Raw genomic sequence first — 22,500 nt, 5'->3', positions numbered from 1 at the left:
CCCCAACCCCACACCCACAACCCCACAACCCACAACCCCACAACCCCACAACCCCACAATCCCACAACCCCACAACCCACAACCCACAATCCCTCAATCCCTCAATCCCTCAACCCCACAACCCCACACCCCACAACCCCACAACCCCACAACCCACAACCCACAACCCCACAATCCCACAATCCCTCAATCCCTCAACCCCACAACCCCACAACCCCACAACCCCACAACCCCACAATCCCACAATCCCACAACCCCACAACCCCCACCACAACCCACAACCCCACAATCCCACAATCCCACACCCCACAACCCCACAATCCCACAATCCCACAACCCCACAACCCCACAATCCCACAATCCCACAATCCCACAATCCCACAATCCCACAACCCCACAATCCCACAACCCCACAATCCCACAACCCCACAATCCCACAACCCCACAACCCACAACCCCACAATCCCACAACCCCACAATCCCACAATCCCACAACCCCACAACCCACAACCCCACAATCCCACAACCCCACAATCCCACAACCCCACAATCCCACAATCCCACAATCCCACAACCCCACAACCCCACAATCCCACAATCCCACAATCCCACAACCCCACAACCCACAACCCCACAACCCCACAACCCCACACCCCACAATCCCACAACCCCACAATCCCACAACCCCACATCCCACAACCCCACAATCCCACAACCCCACAACCCCACAACCCCACAACCCCACAATCCCACAACCCCACAATCCCACAACCCCACAATCCCACAACCCCACAACCCCACAACCCCACAATCCCACAACCCCACAACCCCACAACCCCACAATCCCACAACCCCACAACCCCACAACCCCACAACCCCACAACCCACAATCCCACAACCCCACAATCCCACAACCCCACAACCCCACAACCCCACAACCCCACAACCCCACAACCCCACAATCCCACAACCCCACAATCCCACAACCCCACAACCCCACAACCCCACAATCCCACAACCCCACAACCCCACAATCCCACAACCCCACAACCCCACAATCCCACAACCCCACAACCCCACAACCCCACAACCCCACAACCCACAACCCCACAACCCCACAACCCCACAACCCCACAATCCCACAACCCCACAACCCCACAACCCCACAACCCCACAACCCCACAACCCCACAATCCCACAACCCACAACCCCACAACCCCACAACCCCACAACCCCACAACCCCACAACCCCACAACCCCACAATCCCACAACCCCACAACCCCACAACCCCACAACCCCACAACCCCACAAACCCACAACCCCACAACCCCACACCCACAACCCCACAACCCCACAATCCCACAACACCACAACCCCACAACCCCACAACCCCACAATCCCACAACCCCACAACCCCACAACCCCACAACCCCACAACCCCACAACCCCACAACCCCACAATCCCACAACCCCACAACCCCACAACCCCACAACCCCACAATCCCACAACACCACAACCCCACAACCCCACAACCCCACAACACCACAACCCCACAACCCCACAACCCCACAACCCCACAACCCCACAACCCCACAATCCCACAACCCCACAATCCCACAACCCCACAACCCCACAACCCCACAACCCCACAATCCCACAACCCCACAACCCCACAATCCCACAACCCCACAACCCCACAATCCCACAACACCACAACCCCACAATCCCACAACCCCACAACCCCACAATCCCACAATCCCACAATCCCACTCTCTCCTGCTTCTGCTCCTCCTGAGCCGGCTCTCTCTCATGAGCTGTTTCTGTTCCTCGTGTCCTCAGGTCGGGAGAGAACAGGACCACCATGCACAAGTGTTACACGTTCCTGATCTTCATGGTTCTCCTGCTGCCGTCTCTGGGTCTCAGCAGGTACACACACACACACACACACACACACACACTCGTTTGGGAATCACTCCAGCGCGCTCATCCTCAGGGATATTTCTGTGCTGATGTGTTTTTTTGCAGAAGCTCTCGTTTTTTTAGGATTTCACTATAATTGGCTCGTTTAAAATATGAAATATCAGATTACTAGTGCTCTTCACAATAAAGCCAATAAAGTATTAATCTGAATGAAACTGTCTAATAGTAGTAAATGTTCTTGTGTGTTTTAGTTTGGACGTTTTCTTCCGCTGGCTGTTCGACAGGAAATTCCTGGCTGATGCCGCTGTCAGATTTGAGTAAGTCAACTATTTTATTTTATTTTATTTTATTTTATTTTATTTTATTTTATTTTATTTTATTTTATTTTATTTTATTTTATTTTATTTTATTTTATTTTATTTTATTTTATTTTATTTTATTTTATTTTATTTTATTTTATTTTATTTTATTTTATTTTATTTATTTTATTTTATTTTATTTTATTTATTATGTATTTTTTATTTTATTTCATGTATTTTATTTATTTATTTTATTTATGTAAAAATGTAATTATGTAATTGTCATTTATTTTTTATTTAATAAAATGTATTACTATTTAATTTTATTTATTATTATTATTTTATTTTATTTATTTTATTTTTATTTTATTATTATTTTTTATTTATTTTATATATATTTATTTTATTTTATTTATTTCATTTTGTATTTTATTATTTCTTAAACTTTCTTCCCAGTTGTAGAAATATATTTAATGTAATTTATTTTTAATTTAATTTAATTTAATTTAATTTAATTTAATTTAATTTAATTTAATTTAATTTAATTTAATTTAATTTGATTTAATTTATATAATATATAATATTATATAATAATAATACAATATATTTATTATTATTATTTTTTTTATTATTATAGTATTTAATTTACTTTATTTTTTTATGTCATTTATTTTTTAATTACATTTATTTAATTAAGTATTTTATTCATTCTTAAACTTTCTTCCCAGTTGTGTAGCAGTATATATATATATATATATGAATGAGCGTGTTTGTGTTTTTTGTAACAGTAAGCGTGCAGTCAGGTGTGTGTGAGTGTGAGTGTGAGTGTGAGTGTGAGTGTGAGTGTGTGTGAGTGTGTGTGTGTGTGTGTGTGTGTGTGTGTGTGTGTGTGTGTGTGTGTGTGTGTGTGTGTGTGTGTGTGTGTGTGTGTGTGTGTGTGTGTGTGTGTGTGTGTGTGTGTGTGTGTGTGTGTGTGTGTGTGTGTGTGTGTGTGTGTGTGTGTGTGTGTGTGTGTGTGTGTGTGTGTGTGAGTGTGTGTGAGTGTGAGTGTGTGAGTGTGTGTGTGCGCTGAGAGCTGATTTGATCTGTGTTTTCAGGTGCGTCTTCCTTCCTGATAACGGCGCGTTCTTTGTGAACTACGTCATCGCGTCAGCGTTCATCGGAAACGCCATGGACCTGCTGCGGATCCCAGGCCTGCTCATGTACATGATCCGCCTGTGTCTGGCTCGCTCGGCCGCGGAGAGACGCAACGTCAAACGGGTACACACACACACACACACGTTGACCCTTCAGATCATTCACATGATCTCGTTCCTTATTTTCACACACTTAGTGTAAGTGTTCAGTTGAATCAGGAACACGTCTGGGTCATGTTTTATCCCAATTATTTAATGCATATAAATATATGAATTATAGTTTCTAGATCGAATGCATAGAAAGAAATAGGAAATTATATTATGCATGAAATGTGTTGACCATTACATTTTATTTAATGGTGACATTATAATTTTTTTTTATTATTTAATTTAATTTAGTATTTTATTAATTCTTAAACATTCTTGCAATTGTTGCAATATTTTTAATGTAATATTTATGTAATGTAATTTAATTGTTATTTGTATTTAATTTATTTGTATTTTCTTAATTCTTAAACTTTCTTTTTATAAAAGTGATATTATGCATGAAAAAAATGATAAATGTTAAGAACAATTACATTTTATTGCATTGAGACATTATTTTTTACGAATATTAAACACATTTTGAGCCCAAAAATAATTATTAATTTATTTCAGCATCAAATACAAGCAGAGAGGCAACAAATACTATAAATACTTTACCATTTAAATATATGTTTTATATTAATTTCTATATTAAATGCATAGAAAGAAATAGGAAATTATGCATGAAAAAAATTTAAATTGTGTTTTACATTTTATTGCATTGTGACATTTTAATTTATTATTATTTAATTTAATTTTTTATTCATTCATTCTTAAACGTTCTTCCCAGTTGTAGCAATATATTTAATGTAATATATTTTTTATTTTTATTTAATTTAGTATTTTATTCATTCTTAAACTTTCTTTGTATAGTGTTCTTTGTATACAAATTATATTATCCAGGGGAAAAAAATTATAAATGTGTTAAGAACCATTACATTTTATTGCTTTTTGACATTATTTTTATGAATATTAAACACATTTTAAACAACAACAAAAAAAAATATTAATTTATTTCAGCATCAAATAAAGACAGAGGCAACAAATACTATCATAGTCATAAATACTTTACCATTTAAATATATTTTTATATACATTTTTGTTGTGGCATAATGTAAAATTTGCTCAGTTGTCGTGAATATGAAATAAATAGATTTTCTTCAAGCGTAAAAAATCCTTATTTCTTTCTGATGTTGGGATAAAATATGACTGAAATGGAACATGATTTTGACCAGTTTTGTGGGATTTATCCGCCCACCGATGAGTTATTTTTACCTGCTGTTCACCTGGATGTTATTGCAGTCTGTGCTGTCTTTAGTTGCGTAACCTGTGTGTGTGTGTGTGTGTGTGTGTGTGTGCAGCATCAAGCCTATGAGTTTCAGTTCGGGGCTGCCTACGCCTGGATGATGTGCGTTTTCACCGTGGTTATGACGTACAGCATCACCTGCCCAATCATCGTTCCCTTCGGTGAGTCAGGCCACGCCCACTCCCACATCAGCCCATTCACCAAACCACAGAACGACAGCCAATCAGAGAGAGAGAGAGAGAGAGAGAGAGAGAGAGCCAGATGAGCAACAAGGATGAAAGAGAGAATTCAGGGAGAAATGGTGTGAATGACACAACTGAAAAAGCACAAGTGGGTGAAGTGTGTGTGTCCACAGCGCCCCCTGCTGGACGCGTGCAGCTTTTAACAATGGAAAAAGCCCACTGCGCCAGACCACATGCCTACGCGCCGTGTGTGTGTGTGTGTGTGTGTGTGTGTGTGTCAGAGCAAATATAGATCCTCTCCTGCGTTCTCACTCCTGAACAGAAACAGGAGGAAGTGCAGCATTTGAGCAATAATCTCTTTGTTTTTCTGTCACTATGCTCACATTATTTCTAGAGCTCTCTCAGAAACACACACACACACACACACACACACACACACACACACGTCCTCCAGCTGGCGGTGCATGACTCATCGGGTCACGGAGGTTCTGTTATGCGGAGGATCAGAACCGGCGATGCTTTTATCCGTCTCTCAGCCCACAGCGCAGACGCTCATCTCGTGTCTGACCTCCAAATGTCTCGAGTGAAAACACAACAGGCTAATGTTAAAGGGCCCGAGAAACACCTCACCAGATTAAAGTTGTTGTTTAGTTAGTAAGTAAGCACATTTTATTTATATAGCACATTTAAACATAGCAGAACTATCCAAAGTGTTGAACTGAGGAAAGAGAAATCAGAAATCTAAATGATAAAAACAAGAATTAAATACAAACGTGAACAGAAAACAACGTGAAACCAGACAAAACACAGAGTCGGACAGAAGTATAATAATATTAAAATGCCAGGGAATAAAGGGCTTAAGGCCATTGGATGTCCAGGGGCAACTGGCTCCAGAGACGGGGAACGCTCCATCTCCTTTGGTTTTTAGACGAGAGCGAGGGATGATGAAAGAGCCGGCCTGAAGATCTGACAAATCTGGACCGTTTTGTGGCTTTGAGTCCACATCTGTAGCTCATCGATACACTAATGTACTCATCAAAGTGGACCAAATATACTTTTATTAGATATATGTATTCAATATTTTAGGTCCATTTGACAGATCTTTGCATAGATTTGGGGGAATTCTAATTGTGATTTTTCTTATAAAAATTGTCGTTTTAATTAGAAATATATATATATGATATTTTATATTTGCAATTAAAGGGTTAGTTCACCCAAAAATGAAAATTCTGTCATTAATTACTTCCCCTCATGTCGTTCGACACCCGTCAGACCTCCGTTCATCTTCAGACACAAATGAAGATATTTTAGTGTAAATCTGATGCTCTGAAAGGCCTCCATTGGCTCAATGCACTTTACACTCTCAAGACCCATAAAAGACACTAAAGACGTCGTTACAAACGTTATCTCACTACAGTGGTTCTACAATAACTTTATGAATCGGCGAGAATAGTTTTTGTGCGCAAAAAACCCCTAAATAACGACTTATATAGTGATGACGATTTCAAAACATGGCCTCATGAAGCTTCGAAGCGTTTTGAATCAGTGAGTCGATTCATGATTCGGATCGCGTGTCAAACCGCCAAACTGCTGAAATTTGGCGATTCAAACCGCTGAATCGACTCACTGATTCATAACGCTTCAAAGCTTCATGAGGCCCTGTTTTGAAATTATTTATAATTGTTTATAATTATTATTATTTATATATATATAAATTGAACAAAATAAGAAATATTACTATTGTAAATTAAAAACTACTGTAAATTAAGTACTTAAGAATACGCACTTGTACTGTAAAATCATCATTATATTATTCTTAAATACTTAATTTACAATAGTAATATTTCTAATATTTTTTACATAATAATAACAACAATAAAGATTATGATTATTGATATATAATATCTTTATTTATTTGCGCAGCTCTACAAACAAACACAGCAAACCTGGAGCTTTAAAAAACTAATTATTTTATATATATATAGAGAGATATATAGAGAGATATATAGAGAGATATATAGAGATATATATATATATATATATATATATATATATATATATATATATATATATATATATATATATATATATATATATATATATATATATATATATATATATATATATATATACATACATATACATATACATATACATATACATATACATATACATATATATTATATATATATATATATATATATATATATATATATATATATACATATACATATACATATATATATATATTTATATATATATATATATATATATATATATATATATATATGTTTTTAAAGCTCCAGGTTTGCTGTGTTTGTTTGTAGAGCTGCGTAATCATAATTGATTGATCATAATCTTTATTGTTGTTGTTTTTATGTAAAAAATATTAGAAATATTACTATTGTAAATTACAAACTATTGTAAATTTAAGTATTTAAGAATAATAATATAATGATAATTTTATTTTACAGTACAAGTGCAAAATTACTTTTAAAAACCATTGAGCTTTTGTAAAGCTGCTCTTCTGTACTATAGTTGTGTATAAGTGCTTCTTTCACAAGTGTATGAAGGTTTGTGTTTTCAAATGCAGGTTTTTACTGTGAATGGAGCGGCTCTGAAACACTGAAAACATCCAAATGTAATGCGGCTCATCTGCTGACACAACCAATGACTTTTGGGCGGGGCTAAATAATATTAACCAATGACATCACAACACACTTTTTACAATCCAATCAGATCCGCCCTACATATTCCCTCAGAAATGCATCTTATTACTGGTTTTTTTCGTGTTGATGTTTCTGCCAGAACCGCAGCAGCCAATGGTTTATATGTGTGTGTGTGTGTGTGTGTGTGTGTGTGTGTGTGTGTGTGCAGGACTGATGTACATGCTCCTGAAGCACCTGGTGGACAGGTACAACATGTACTACGCCTACCTGCCCTCCAAACTGGACAAGAAGATCCACTCCGGAGCCGTCAATCAGGTGGTGGCCGCGCCCATCCTGTGCCTCTTCTGGCTGCTGTTCTTCTCCACCGTGCGGACAGGTGTGTGTGTGTGTGTGTGTGTGTGTGTGTGTGTGTGTGTGTGTGTGTGTGTGCGCATACACTAAAGACACACATCACTACACTGCATACGTTCCCAGGGCACACATCTCAACATCAATGAGTTCATTCAATGACGTATTAAAGGTTCTAACAGAGGGGGTTTAGGATTTCTCTTTTGATCACTCCATAAATCTCACACTCACAAAAATAAGAGTAGAAAATTGTACCTTTTAATTTTTGTACCTCTAAGTCAGGCGAAGGCAAGTTCTGTCCTAGAGAGCTGATGAGAGTTTAGCTCAACCCTACTAAACCACCACAGTATAAAACTCATGACTCCCAGCATGCATTGCAGCATTAAGTATGTCACCATTGTTGAGATTCATTCGCCGATTCTTGATGTGCTTGTCTAAACTTCCCCCCCCTAGAATGTATTTAAAAATTCAGAATGTCTGACTTGTGGCAAGAAAGTATTGTTGGTTAATAATATTTATTAATATTTTTAGTCAGCGATTAGTGTAGTCAAACATATTTCTTCATGATAATTTTTGTTTATGGTTTCTTCTGATTTGAACAGATTATGTGTTTTGTAAACACTGTAACAAAAACCACAAACTCACATAAAAAGCCAAGAGTCAAACTGCCCAACCAAATGAAACCCTGATCTCCAACATCTAAACCTCTGTTAGTTCTCATCTTCTACTCTAAGTAGAGGAAAACTATGGTATAACTGTACCCTAAGGACCAATTGTTTTGTTCCCCAAGGAACAAAATTGTACCTCCGCTGTACCTTTTTTTCTGAGAGTGCAGAAAAAAATAAATTTTCACCATATTTTTAGGAATAAAAAAGCATGCAAATGATACCTGATCAAACCTTCAGAATACAGATAGGAGTAAAACTGTAAAGTTTGGTGAGTGTGTGGAGATTTCTGAGTGAAGCTGACATCTACACATGCAACTAAATGAAGTAAAGTGCAATAAAATAAAACGCTAAAATGTACGTGACTTAAAGCCACAATGTCATTTTTCGCCGCTAGCGTCTCTTACTCAAACAAAGGCGTGTCTTGACTCTGGAGTGGGCGGAGCTTTTATTCTGTTAGAAGAGCGCTTCTGCTTCTTCCACTCGTGTGTGTGTGTGTGTGTGTGTGTGTGTGTGTGTGTGTGTGTGTGTGTGTGTGTGTGTGTAACGCAGCGCTGTTTTATCATTTCACACTAGGGCTGGCACGATATTATATTTTTTCAAACAGCCGCCAGTGAAACTGAAAGTAGCCTACGTCTCAGATGCTCAAAAAAACACAATCATCTTCATTAAAATGAATGAAACTAAATGCTCTTAGCAGGCTTACTAGGCTTTCTTGTAGCTCAAAGCAACGCCAAGGTCCTGGGTTTGATTCCCAGGGAAAGCAAGAACTGACAAAATGTAAAAAATGTGTACCTTGAATGCAATGTAAGTCGCTTTGGATAAAAGCGTCTGCCAAATGCATACATTTAAATGTAAATGTACCAGTGCTTGGGTCGCTTATTCTCCTATTGCGGCCGTTGATCTTGAAATGAGCTGATGATAAATAAATGCAGCTCGAATCTTTTGCTTTCGTTGATGTGAACTGAATTTGCATAGCCTATAGCGTGGGAATTGAAGATCGGATTTATATTCATTTTGTGGAGAGGTGTAAGGGAAGACACCCTGCATGTTTTTTATTTTTATTTAGTTTATTAGTTTAGATTGTATAGCCCGTTTCATTTGTCAGCACCGCGAACAGCTTCAGTCTGCCTCAGCTTGTCAAAAATGTGTTTTTACTGTGGTGGTGATAGTAAACATTTAAACTAACATTGTGATTTGCTTGAAGTTTTTTATATCTATAGATTTTATTATAGGCAAGACAAGTCAAGTGTTGATTTGAGAGGCTGAATTGATCAAACGTGGATAACTAACTGTCGGCCGCTGGATGCTTGGTCAGCCTACTTTAAAAAACAAAAACTTTAAGTCAAATTAAATAAAAAATTTTGGTGAATTATTTTATAACTCATTCGTTTACATTATATAAAGCCTTTAAGTTCTGCATAATTAAGGGCGTGGCCACTTTGAGTGACAGGTGGATTGCCGTTTGTCTGCTGTCTGTTAGTCATGACGTCACCTCAGCTCCGCCCACGTCCCGCCTCTTTGCCCATTTTCTGTTATCCGGGAGTGACGCTGACAATATGGCGACAGCTAGCTCGACTCTTTTCAAAACTGCTCTTCAGAATCCTATGGGTGACGTCACGGACACTACGTCCATATTTTTTACAGTCTATGGTACTAACACATTCTCTTCACCAGTTTATTGTGCGTTGACTATTATCAGGTTTGGCGTTCATGGGTTAATCTCCACCAAAAGTGTAAACATTGAGCCTCCAGACTCCATCTAAAGATCCCCCCAGATCTGTCAATCACTTTGCAGCTCAACCAATAAGGTGAGTTTAGGGCGTGGCTACTGTAGGAGGCGGAGCCAGAGGGTTTTTACCATAGACTGTAAAAAAATATGGCCGTAGTGTCCGTGACGTCACTCATAGGATTCTGAAGAGCAGTTTTGAAGCGTAAAGTCGGGTCAAGCTGGCCGTCGCCATCTTGGCAGCGTCATCGCGCGTCACTCCCGGATAACAGAAAATGGGCGAAGAGGCGGGACGTGGGCGGAGCTGAGGTGACGAGATGACTAATGGTGCGTTCACACCGGACGCGATTCGCGCGAGTGATTTACATGTTAAGTCAATGCAGAGACGCGAAATGGCATTCTGCGGCGTGATTTGCGCTAATCGCTCAAGTTGAAAAATCTGAACTTTGGCGGATATTTCGTGCCGCGTTAACCAATCAGGAGCTTGCTCTAGTAGTGACAACAATGAGGAGAAAATCTGTAAATTAATATCTGGTTCAGACAATATGATTAACACTGTGATAACATTAAACTTTAAACAACTACATTATCGACTGAAAAAGTCTTAAAACTACGTTTTGTCACACATTAACAGTAGATTTGCACAAAAAAAGACGTGTAAACACAGCCCATGTCAGCCATTTCTCAACGAGACGAGCCGCTGGCAGAAGCCCCTCCCATGATGCGAATTCACGTCTGTTGTGCAGTGAATGTCACCCGCGAATTTCACACGCGAATGAAGCGAGTAAACTCAAAATGTTCAAGCGTCCACTTTCGCGCGATTAGCGCGAATCGCGTCCGGTGTGAACGCCACATAACAGACAGCAGACAAATGACAATCCACCTGTCACTCAAAGTGGCCACGCCCTTAATTATACAGAGCTTTAAGGCTTTATATAATGTAAACGAATGAGTTATAAAATAATTCACCCCCTCACAGTCGTCATGAAGGACAAAATTAGCCGTATAGACCAAAAGCACAGTTTGCCCCAGACTGTAAACATGTGTTCTTCTGCTGTAAAGTTGGGCATTTTAACATGAGCTCAATGAGATTCTACTCCTTCTGGAGTCTGCCTCTAGTGGCCAGTCCATGAACTGCAGTTTAACTCACTTCCGTATGAGGAACTGCAGGATGTGCCGATTGGTTTTTACTGACTGACGCTTTACAGAAAAGGCTTCGGTTACAGAAGTGTCTCTTCAATACCAGAATGACAAATGTACCCGTTTACAATGTCCAGTGTAAACATGTTCTTATACAGATGTGCCCGGCTTCTTCCTTCTCCTTTCTCAGGGTTTTCGACCCCGACGTCCATGTTCACCTTCGTGGTGCTCATCATCACCATCGTGGTCTGCCTGTCGCACGTCTGTTTCGGTCACTTTAAATACCTCAGCGCGCACAACTACAAGGTACGAGTTGCGGTACTGCAGGTACGAGCTCTCGGGTTCAGTCCGCCGGGCGGCACGGGTAGCTCAGGTAGACTGTGGCCGGCTCCAGGGCACAAATACTCACCACGACCTCTCTCGCTTTTCAGATCGACACCAAGGACACAGAGGCTGATGGAGTGGAGAACGGGCGTCCTGCCAGATCCTCACCCTCCAACAAGTCTCAGGTAAATTCCCAAATCAAGCTGATCATGAAGGCAGTCTCAGATGCTGACATGGCTTTACTAAAACAACACTTATGTTAGTCGTGGTTTATTCAACCACAAACAGTCGTTCTCTTTTATTCTTGAGGCCTGTAGACACACTGGGACAAATATCGCGTGGCGATCCCGGTACACAAGATGGTTCTGCGGCACTTTACGCTTCTGACACTCGCTTGTCACTCAGAAGTAGAAGAGAGACAGTATTTACGTCATAGTTGCCAACATGGGCGTCGGAAGCAAAAAAAATGTGGGTGGGTCCTCAGAATTTTTTTACTGGAGTAGATGCCAATTACATTAAGTACAAATATACAGCTTTACTTGGTAAACGTATAGGTCGGAAAGACAAAATTACGTAAATCGCCATATCATTGAGAGCGATAGTAGTGTAGGGGTAAGACGCACGGCATCTAGTTTTGACACAAATCGACCCGCGGTTCAAGTCCTGCTTTCGCCGAAATTAATCTTCTCCGTTTTCCCATCACATATCAAATCGGAAAGGCATTTATTTTCAATACAAATTAAGAAAATATTAGAAAAGTGGAAATAAAGCGTCTAATATGTGTTTAATAATAAGTGTTTATCGATTAGGGGTAGGTAAACAGACATGTGCTGAATGAGACGATAAAAGTGAGTGGGTCCAATATCATTGATCGTAAAAAGTGGGTGGGTCTTGTCCCACCCATATACAATGGTTCCGACGCCCGTGGTTGCCAAGTCCGCGTATAACACGCGACTTTGGGCTTCTTTTTTTGGCAAGTCGCGTTAAAAAATCACGAGTCGCGGGTTGCGTTTTTTTGGGCTTATTTTAAAAATGTGGTTACTTGTTAGGAAAATATAAGCAACTTCGTTTCTTTACATTTATGGTCACTGTTTTTTCCAATACATTGACTAACACTGTCTTCTCGCAGCTAATAGCTATTCAGTGCAACGATACAAGTGTTGTAGTAATCCATCCTCATATATAATAATAATAATTTATTACATTTATATAGCGCTTTTCTAGGCACTCACTCAAAGCGCTTTTTTACATAGAAGGGGGGAATCTCCTCAACCACCACCAATGTGCAGCACCACCTGGATGATGCGACGGCAGCCATATTGCGCCAGTACGCCCACCAGCTGATTGGTGGAGAGGAGACTGAGGGATGATACCAATCGTGTATATATATATGGGGATGATTAGGAGGCCAATGGGCAAATTTGGCCAGGATGCCGGGGTTACACCCCTAATCTTTATCGAAGGACATCCTGGGATTTTTAATGACCACAGAGAGTCAGGACCTCGGTTTAACGTCTCATCCGAAAGACGGTGCTTGTTACAGTATAGTGTCCCCATCACTATACTGGGGCGTTAGAACCCACTTTTTCAAGGTTTGCAGTGTGTGTGTTCACTACTCACTGCCACTAATATGTGTGCACTAACTCCGACTATGGGTTCCCATAATTGGCCTTCGTGTCACTTTTTTTTAGTTTTTCCATCTCCAAACCTCTTCTGTTCACAGCTGATCGGAGGATATTGCGTGTCCTTTATTGCAATTTGATGATTTTTGTAAAATCACATCTGTTTTTGCTTTTCAAACTCAGAGAGGTGTCAGTTTAATATGTTGCAGGCTCATTTGATTTTGTTTTTGAAGCTGCGGTTGCTTATTTGTCTCGCGAGAGTTGGCAACACTGATTTACGTGCTTCCCAAAACCATTCACACACTTTTGCTAACTGGCTAGCAACATTAGCAGCTCATCTTCTTCTTTGTCTTCTTACTTCCTCTTCGTCGTATCAATGTGTGCTCGGCCTTGTGTTAATTTCGTTGACAAATAATTTTCGTCATAATTTTCGTCAACATCCTTTTTTCACTGACGAAAACGAGACGATAACTAAATAAAAACTAGTGTTGGATGACAAAAACTATGACGAAAAGGCTCACACACCCCCAATCCAGCGCTCCAGAGCGGCTCAATCAATCAATAACACACATTTATGCCAGGCGATTGATTATGAACTAATGCTGATGAATAATGACAATGTTTACTTTACCATGTTCATATAGTAATATGTTTTAGACTGTTGTAACAATGCTTATTTTATCTCCTAAACTTGAACGAGCTCCTGCAACTGCAGTAGTAAGGCTCAGACATTTCAAAATAAGAGTCCCGGTGTATTTCGAGCTTGTTTATAATTAAAAGTCACGCATTATATATTAGTTTTTGGTTACACAATAAACTGTATTTAATTTAATTCCCATTTATTTCATAGTCAGGAGGAAAGACCAGTATTTGACACATATTCAATAAAGTATCAGGGTTATAATAGTTCACTAAAACCATTAAAAAAATCTTCATTACTTGAAATGAAATAAATGTTAACTGGAATTAAAAAAATAAATAAACAAACTTATTTGAAGCTTTAGCTTAACATGATATGGCCTACTAACTAAAACAGAAATACAAAGTTATAAAAACTATATAGCTGTGTTTAAAAAACAAACAAAAAAGTGAACTGAGCTCTTTCGTGTATTTTAAATGTCAAAAACAAAATGATGTCAAAATGTCAGTTCAAGTGACAGTCGGTTATGTAATGCTTAAATGCTTAATGTATTACAATTGAACGAAACTCATTAGATTTCAGAAGACTAAATCTCCTGTAGCTTTAGTCGACTAAAACTAAAAACAATTCAGGTGCCTAAAAAACTTAAATTAACTTAAAACTAAATCAATTTTCTGTCAAAATGAACACTGGTTCGGCGAGACCGTTTTGTGCTTGAGCGCCACCTAGTGGTGTTTTACTGTAGCTTCAGCAGCTTCAGGCACGTGAACTAAAGCGCCGATCTCATTGGTCAGCCTGTTTTTAACGCACCGTGTCGAAACAAAAAAACTAACCCAAGGCGGGTTTTTTTATTGACGCTTTTACGCCTGGCGTTTTGTGCGTTGTGTGCACATTCACATTGGCGCTCTTTTGTCACAAGGCGTTAAACGCGTGTGAAAATCGTCCCGGTGTGAACAGGCCTCTAGTCTGTTTTAACACCATCAAGATCTCCACATTTACATTATTGTTTTATGACGTTTAAGCTCATTTAACCCTCTCTTTTCCCAATTATCAGTAGATACACTGAAAAATAGTTGTCCTTTTCTTCTTATGATTATTATAATAATAATAATTATTATTATAATTATTAATTACAACCGTTATAATAATGATACATTTACATATTATATTTTTATAGTACACCTGATGGACGGGTATTATTTTTTTTACATAACTGTTGAATATTTTTCAACAATTAAATGTTTTTCATATTAAAAAGTCTGCGTTATTTGTTTAATAATATTAATAAAAATAAATAAATTACTTTATTAATTATGTTTTTATAGTGCAACTAAAGGGATATATAATAGTAGTATTTGTTGTAGAAAATTTAATTGCTGATTTTAATAATAAAAACTCTATTATTAATAATAATAATAATACATTTAAATATGATATTTTATGGTACAACTGATACATGGTGATTTATTTTTTGTAGCTAATTTTAATATTTAAAATAAATGTATCTTTATTATTTGTTTAATAATAATAATAATAAATAAATGACTTTTTAATTAATATTGCTTTAATGATTTTAATAATAAAAACTGTCTGAAGTATTATCATTGTACATGATGATGATAAAAATGAATACTAGGTAATAAAAATATTTAAATCACATTTTTATTACATTTTCTTTTATATAGTTTTTATAGAACAACTGATACAAAACGGTAGTATTTGTTGCACAGAATTAAATTGCTTATTTTAATTATAAACTCACTGTCTATATTATGATTCTTATTATTGTAAACAATCATAATGATGATGATAATTATTACTATTATAAATAATGAATACTAATACATTTAAATGACATTTAATTTAATTTGTGTTGTTTTAATAGAAGTATGGTAGTATTAGTGCTGATTTTATAATGAATACGTCTTGTCTTTATTATTATTATTGCATTACACTAAGGAAAATATGAATGAAAATGTGCTTCATGGTAATGTAAATGTCACAATGCTTAGAAACAGGTTTAGCTTTCTTTCTTTTCAACATTTCTTTGATTTTTCGGGGTGAAATATGATCTTTTTGAGATATTAAATGATCAAAGATTTCCATTTTATTAATGAAACAAATGGACCTTTTTCTGACCGATGCTTGCGTGTGTGTTTTCCTCACCGCAGCAGATGTACATCGCCCAGGTCCTGCAAGACCCAAACTCAGACGAGACCGGCGCGGGCAGCGGAGAGGACGACGGTCAGGGGTCCTCGCAGGACGAGGAGATGATCAACGGCGGGAACAGCCTGAACGAGGCCGACTTTCAGTCCGGAGAGGACAGTCTCATCGCCAACGAAGTCCACCACTAACCGGAGAGAGAGAGAGAGAGCGGAGGAAGGATGAGCGCGTAAAAAAAGAACTGATCGCAAGGCCTTCATCTGCACACGTGTGTGTGTGTGTGTGTCCGCCGAACACGCCAGATGTTAAACATCAGCACCTTAGAAACCCACGTCTGCCAAAACACGAGACTGTACATAAGCACACGCGCCGCACACACACGCTTAAAACCAGTGCATGAACGCTGGAACCAAGACTTTCCCCTTTTGTAAAGCTCCGCCTAGTTTGGTTCCAACACCCATAAGCCTCAGGAAAAGGAAAGAAAGCTCTCCTCTTACTCATCCCATGGTCCGCCTTAACAGCGATAGCATTCCTAGTCGACGCCGCTTAACTCGCTTGCTTTCCCTCGTCCTAAACGACTGGATTCCTCCTGGTTTCCCAAAGGATAGTGAGAGCGTTTAATTCCCGTCGGACAGACGTTCACTGTACAGTATTCTGCCAGAACACTAAGAGACTTCTCCCGATGTACAGTATTTCCAGAGACGCGCTGTGTGTGTGTGTGTGTGTTGTCATTGAATGACCCATATTCTTGTGTTTTGTTTTGGTATTTTTAATGCTATTTTTGCCTTTACAACCTTTAATGGACGTGTTTGTGCGCCTGCAATGGAGTAGCGCAGTAGAAACCGATCGCCGGTTCAGCGGCGGAGAGATCCGGAGAACTGCCGATGTTCCTGTAGACCGGATAGCTATGCGTTCCCTGGTTAGTGCCTGCTTTAGTACGGGACGTTTAGGGAGAAATCAAGAGTTGATGGCATTTTGTGAGCTCATAATCCAAGTGGACAATGAACTACTAGATAAACAACAGCGGCTCACAGTGAAACCACTAGAGATACAATAAAGCCCAACGCTGAGAAAACACTCAGTTATGATCACGTCAACTTAAAGGGATAGTTCCCCCAAAAATGAAGATTAGCCCATGATTTACTCGCCCTCAACTCATCCGAGGTGTGTATGACATTCTTCTCTCAGACGAACACAATCAGATTTATATTAAAAAATATCCTGGCTAATCCAAGTTTTATAATGGAAGAGAATGAAGTCCATAAAAGTGCATCCGTCCATCATAAAAGTGCATCCGTCCATCATAAAAGTATATCTATACATCATAAAAGTGCATCTATCCATCATAAAAGTGCATCTATCCGTCATAAAAGTGCATCCATCCGTCATAAAAGTGCATCTATACATCATAAAAGTACATCTATTCATCATAAAAGTGCATCCATCCGTCATAAAAGTGCATCTATACATCATAAAAGTACATCTATTCATCATAAAAGTGCATCTATCCATCATAAAAGTGCATCCATCCGTCATAAAAGTGCATCTATCCATCATAAAAGTGCATCTATCCATCATAAGTGCATCTATCCATCATAAAAGTGCATCTATCCATCATAAAAGTGCATCTATCCATCATAAAAGTGCATCTATCCATCATAAAAGTGCATCTATTCATCATAAAAGTGCATCCGTCCATCATAAAAGTGCATCTGTCCATCATAAAAGTGCATTCGTCCATCATAAGTGCATCTATCCATCATAAGTGCATCTATCCATCATAAGTGCATCTATCCATCATAAAAGTGCATCTATCCATCATAAAAGTGCATCTATGTTATTTTATGATGAAGGGATGCACTTTTATGATGGATAGATGCACTTTTATGATTGAGGGATGCACTTTTATGATGGATAGATGCACTTTTATGATGGATAGATGCACTTTTATGATTGAGGGATGCACTTTTATGATGGATAGATGCACTTTTATGATTGAGGGATGCACTTTTATGATGGATGGACGCACTTTTATGATGGATAGATGCACTTTTATGATGGATGGACGCACTTTTATGGAGTTCAAAACACACAGTGTCATTCACTGCCATTATAAAGCTTGGATTAGCCAGGACATTTTTTTATATAACTCTGTGTTCGTCTGAGAGAAGAATGTCATACACACCTCGGATGACTTGAGGGTGAGTAAATCATGGCGTAATCTTAATCTTAGGGTGAACTATCCCTTTAACTTTGGGGTTTGTTGCAACCGTCCGTGAAATCCCAGTCTGAGAGGTTTCTATTGGCCGATTACAGAAGCCAATCACGTTTTAGAGTTTTGTATTGTCACGTGGAAAAATGGCACGCGTTCCCTGGTTAGTGCCTGCTTTTGTACGGGACATTTTAGGGAGAAATCAAGAGTTAAAGGGATAGTTCACCCAAAAATGAAAATGTTGTCATCATTTACTCACCCTCAAGTTGTTCCAAACCTGCATGAGTTTCTTTGTTCTGCTGAAGGCAAAAGAAGATATTTTGAAGAATGTTTGTAACCAGGCAGAGAGAGCAACCATTGACTTCCACAGTAGGGAAAACATACTATGGTTGCTCTCTCTGCCTGGTTACAAACATTCTTCAAAATATCTTCTTTTGCGTTCAGCAGAATAAAGAAACTCATACAGGTTTAGAACAACATGAGGGTCAGTAAATGATGACAACATTTTCATTTTTAGCTGAACTATCCCTGGCATTTTGTGAGCTCATAATCCAAGTGCACAATGAACTACTAGATAAACAACAGCGGCTCACAGTGAAACCACTAGAGATACAATAAAGCCCAACACATCATAAATGATCACGTGAGCTTAACTTTAGGGTTTGTTGCAAGCGTCCAGATCTGTGAAATCCCAATCTGACGGCCGTTCACAGAAGCCAATCGCGTTTAAGAGTAACGTAAGACAGAAACCAGGTGTGTTTTCGTCCAGGAAACTGACCCTGAAGGGACTAAAGTGCATGTCGACAAACTTTTGCAGACCGAAACGCACAAGAACCTCCTTCACGAAACACACGAGCGCGAGTGAAAGTTTCGTGAATGGGTCAGTATTTGAGTGAACCATGACTTAGGTCTGTTATTATGTTTATTACTACAGTATTTCACGTTTATGGACTGATTTGTTTAGCCTGAACTTCTGATCCAGCCGGACGTGTGTTTACTGCGAGTACAGTTTCGTTCCTGTATTCTCTGGATGAAGATGAATCCGGTTTGCATCAGGATCAACCGCTACTAAAATGGCGCCGCTTGAGAAACGGAATCGAACAGCCTCAGGTGTTCTCTTTATTTTCCAAAAGACAAAAAATGTTTACATCTGTCATTTTTTTAGTTGTTTTCCTACACGGATGAAGACACGAGGGGTAACCTATGAAAGCTGTAGCCGACGCTGCACGCCGGAGATACTGACGTCCATCTGTGTTTGTGTGTGTGTGTGTGTGTGTGTGTGTGTGTGTCCAAGGCCATTTCTTCGTTTCTGGACCGTCCCGTTTTTCGGGGTTCCTCGCCGGCTTCTTATTGAGTTATAACGTGAAGGTCTCTTCAGCATATGGCGGTGAAGTAAAGAGCGGCGCGGGTATTTTTGTAAAATTGTACTGTTTTGGAGATGCAAACGTGCAGCCTGTTGAAGTATTTGATACTAGTAATGTATTAAAGCTATAGCTGTCGCTCAATGGATTTTTAATATATCATGACTTTGTTTTATAAGCTATTATGGCACGGAGCTGTGCGTTATGCAAGAATGAATTATGGGATGATGTTGATTTCCAAGCACAGTTCTGACGCCGATGTACAGGATGTGTGTGTGTGAAACTGTTGTCGTGCTCACATGCGGCTTCATGACGTGTGAGATTTGCTTTTCTTTTTCTGTCCAGAGGTCGTCCGTCCTTATGGTGAAGCATTTGTCATCTTCAGTTTCTTGATCAATAAAAGTTGGTATTCATTCTGTGCACTTGATGTGTGTTTGTGTCGGAAAACCTCCTGAACGCATCTCAAATTAGACCAATTTACGTTTTTATTAGGGCTGGGTATTGACTATAGACTGCACAACATTTTTGAAAAAAAAAGTTTTAAAGCGTAAAGTAGGGTCGAGCTGGCCGTCGCCATCTTGTCAGCGTCACTCCCGGATAACAGAAAATGGGCGGAGCTGAGGTGACGCGATGACTAACTGTGCGTTCACACCAGACGTGACTTGCGTGAATAAATCTCGCTATTCGCACGTAGTTGGACGCTTGAACATTTTGAGTTTACTCGCGTCATTCACTTCACAACAGACGTGAACTCACGTCATGGGAGGAGCTTCTGCCTACCGGCTCGTCTCGTTGTGAAATGGCTGACATGGATTGTTTTAAAATACGGCGAATAAGCTCAATTTATCGGCTTTAGCTAGCTTGTAGTCTCAATAGGGTATGAAAATGTACAGTACGGCTCCGGGTATCCACATGATTTTGTCCTCATTGTTGTCACTACTAGAGCAAGCTCTTGATTGGTTAATGCGGAGCGAATATCCACCAAAGTTCAGATTTTTCAACTTGCGTCAAACGCTCAATTTGCGCAAATCGCGTCATTCGCACCGCCGAATGTCAATTTGCATCTTTGCATTGACTTGACATGTAAATCACTCGTGTGAAACGCTTCATTTGCGTCTGGTGTGACCACATTACGCTGCGTCAAACACTCGAAACGCTTAATTCACGCCATGTCATTCGCGCGAATCGGTCCGCCGAATGTCTATTTGCATCTTTGCAATTGACTTAACATGTAAATCAATCGCGCTTAACGCTTGATTCGCGTCTGGTGTGAACGCACCGTAACACAGCAGACAAATGTGGCCACGCCTTTAATTATGCAGAACTTTAAGGCTTTATATAACGTAAACGAATGAGTTATAAAATAATTCACCCCCCTCACAGTCGTCATGAAGGACAAAATTAGCCGAATAGACCAAAAGCACAGTTTGTCCCAGACTGTAAACATGTGTTCTTCTGCTGTAAAGTTGGGCATTTTAACATGAGCTCAATGAGATTCTGCTCCTTCTGGAGTCTGTCTCTAGTGGCCAGTCCATGAACTGCAGTTTAAGTCACTTCCGTATCGGCTTCAAGAGGGTCGCGGGAGGATTTTGATTCAAATGTAAATGGTAAATGTATTAAACTAATGCTGTAAACTATGGGAGTTGGTCAGGCCATCTTTATTTCTCCAGTTCTCTTCACACACAGATGCTTCAGAGCAGCTTTACAGTGATGAGAGGAAATACATTTTGTTTTAGATGAAAAGCTTAATTAAGTTGATTTTAATTTATATTGTAAAAACTGATTTAAAAATGTAAAAATGCATGTAAAAATATATATATTGCACAAAATTAAAACAATAATGTAAATATTATTACTATAAGTGTGAATCAAAAAATTAAAAGCGCATTTAAAAAAAAAAAAACAAGCATGATTTCATCTCTTAGATGTCTTAGTGTGTGTTTTGGTCATTAATTTAGACTTTTTTAAAATCTAATTTCAGCTTTTTATCTCATAATTAGGACTTTTAATCATAATTTAGATTTTTAAGTCATCATTTTGACTGTTCATCTCACAATGACTTAGCATGTCATATTTTTGACTTTTTATCTAATAATGAGGACTTTTAAAATCATATTTTCAACATTTCATCTTATAATTATGATTTAGCATGTCGTATTTTCAACTTTTTATCTCACTATTATGACTTTTAAAATCATATTTTTGACTTTTTATCCAATAAATGAGGACATTTAAAATCATATTTCAACATTTTATCTCTTAATTATGACTTTATGATAATTGAAATGAGCTGATCAGTAATATAGTTCAATATTTAGTGTGCCCAACTGAGCAAGCCAATAGTTATAGCCTATAGGCTACATTAGCCTACTTTAATATTGACGGTAAAAAATAACTGATTTCTATACAAACACTTGTTACACTCAATTATGTTTTTTTTATTGTTTTTTTTATAATTAGTTAAAATATTAAATTTATAATTACATTATCATATTTCTACTCCAATTAGTTTTTTTGAAATATAAACATTTAAATGGTGGCTGTCATAAAAACTTGCCAGATTTATTCATACATGCATTAAATATCGAAGAACATTAAACATAATGAATAGCCTATGTAATATGGTGCATATATTTAGCAAAATGCTTAATTTCTCTCGCTGACTAACGAGTTTATGGACACCGGATATGGTTTTTCT

General features: G+C 38.6%; 1 protein-coding gene across 1 annotated transcript in view; it reads left to right on the top strand.

Moving 5' to 3' along the window:
- The window catches only part of tmem63bb (transmembrane protein 63Bb), a 93,137-nt gene extending 72,917 nt beyond the window's left edge, over positions 1-20,220 (top strand). The window contains exons 17-25 of the mRNA XM_079845301.1: positions 1,842-1,928; positions 2,174-2,239; positions 3,319-3,481; positions 4,803-4,908; positions 7,807-7,974; positions 11,671-11,786; positions 11,912-11,989; positions 16,238-17,262; positions 19,037-20,220. Of these exons, the coding sequence (XP_079701427.1) occupies positions 1,842-1,928; positions 2,174-2,239; positions 3,319-3,481; positions 4,803-4,908; positions 7,807-7,974; positions 11,671-11,786; positions 11,912-11,989; positions 16,238-16,420 (967 nt within the window). The 3' untranslated portion in view covers positions 16,421-17,262; positions 19,037-20,220. The remainder of the gene's footprint in view (positions 1-1,841; positions 1,929-2,173; positions 2,240-3,318; positions 3,482-4,802; positions 4,909-7,806; positions 7,975-11,670; positions 11,787-11,911; positions 11,990-16,237; positions 17,263-19,036) is intronic.
- The last annotated feature ends 2,280 nt before the right edge of the window (positions 20,221-22,500 follow it).

Source organism: Gobio gobio (genome assembly GCF_949357685.1).
Source record: "Gobio gobio genome assembly, chromosome: 19".
Lineage (NCBI taxonomy): Eukaryota > Metazoa > Chordata > Actinopteri > Cypriniformes > Gobionidae > Gobio > Gobio gobio.
The sequence above is the reverse complement of the archived record's forward strand: the minus strand, read 5'-3'. Positions and strand labels throughout refer to the sequence as shown.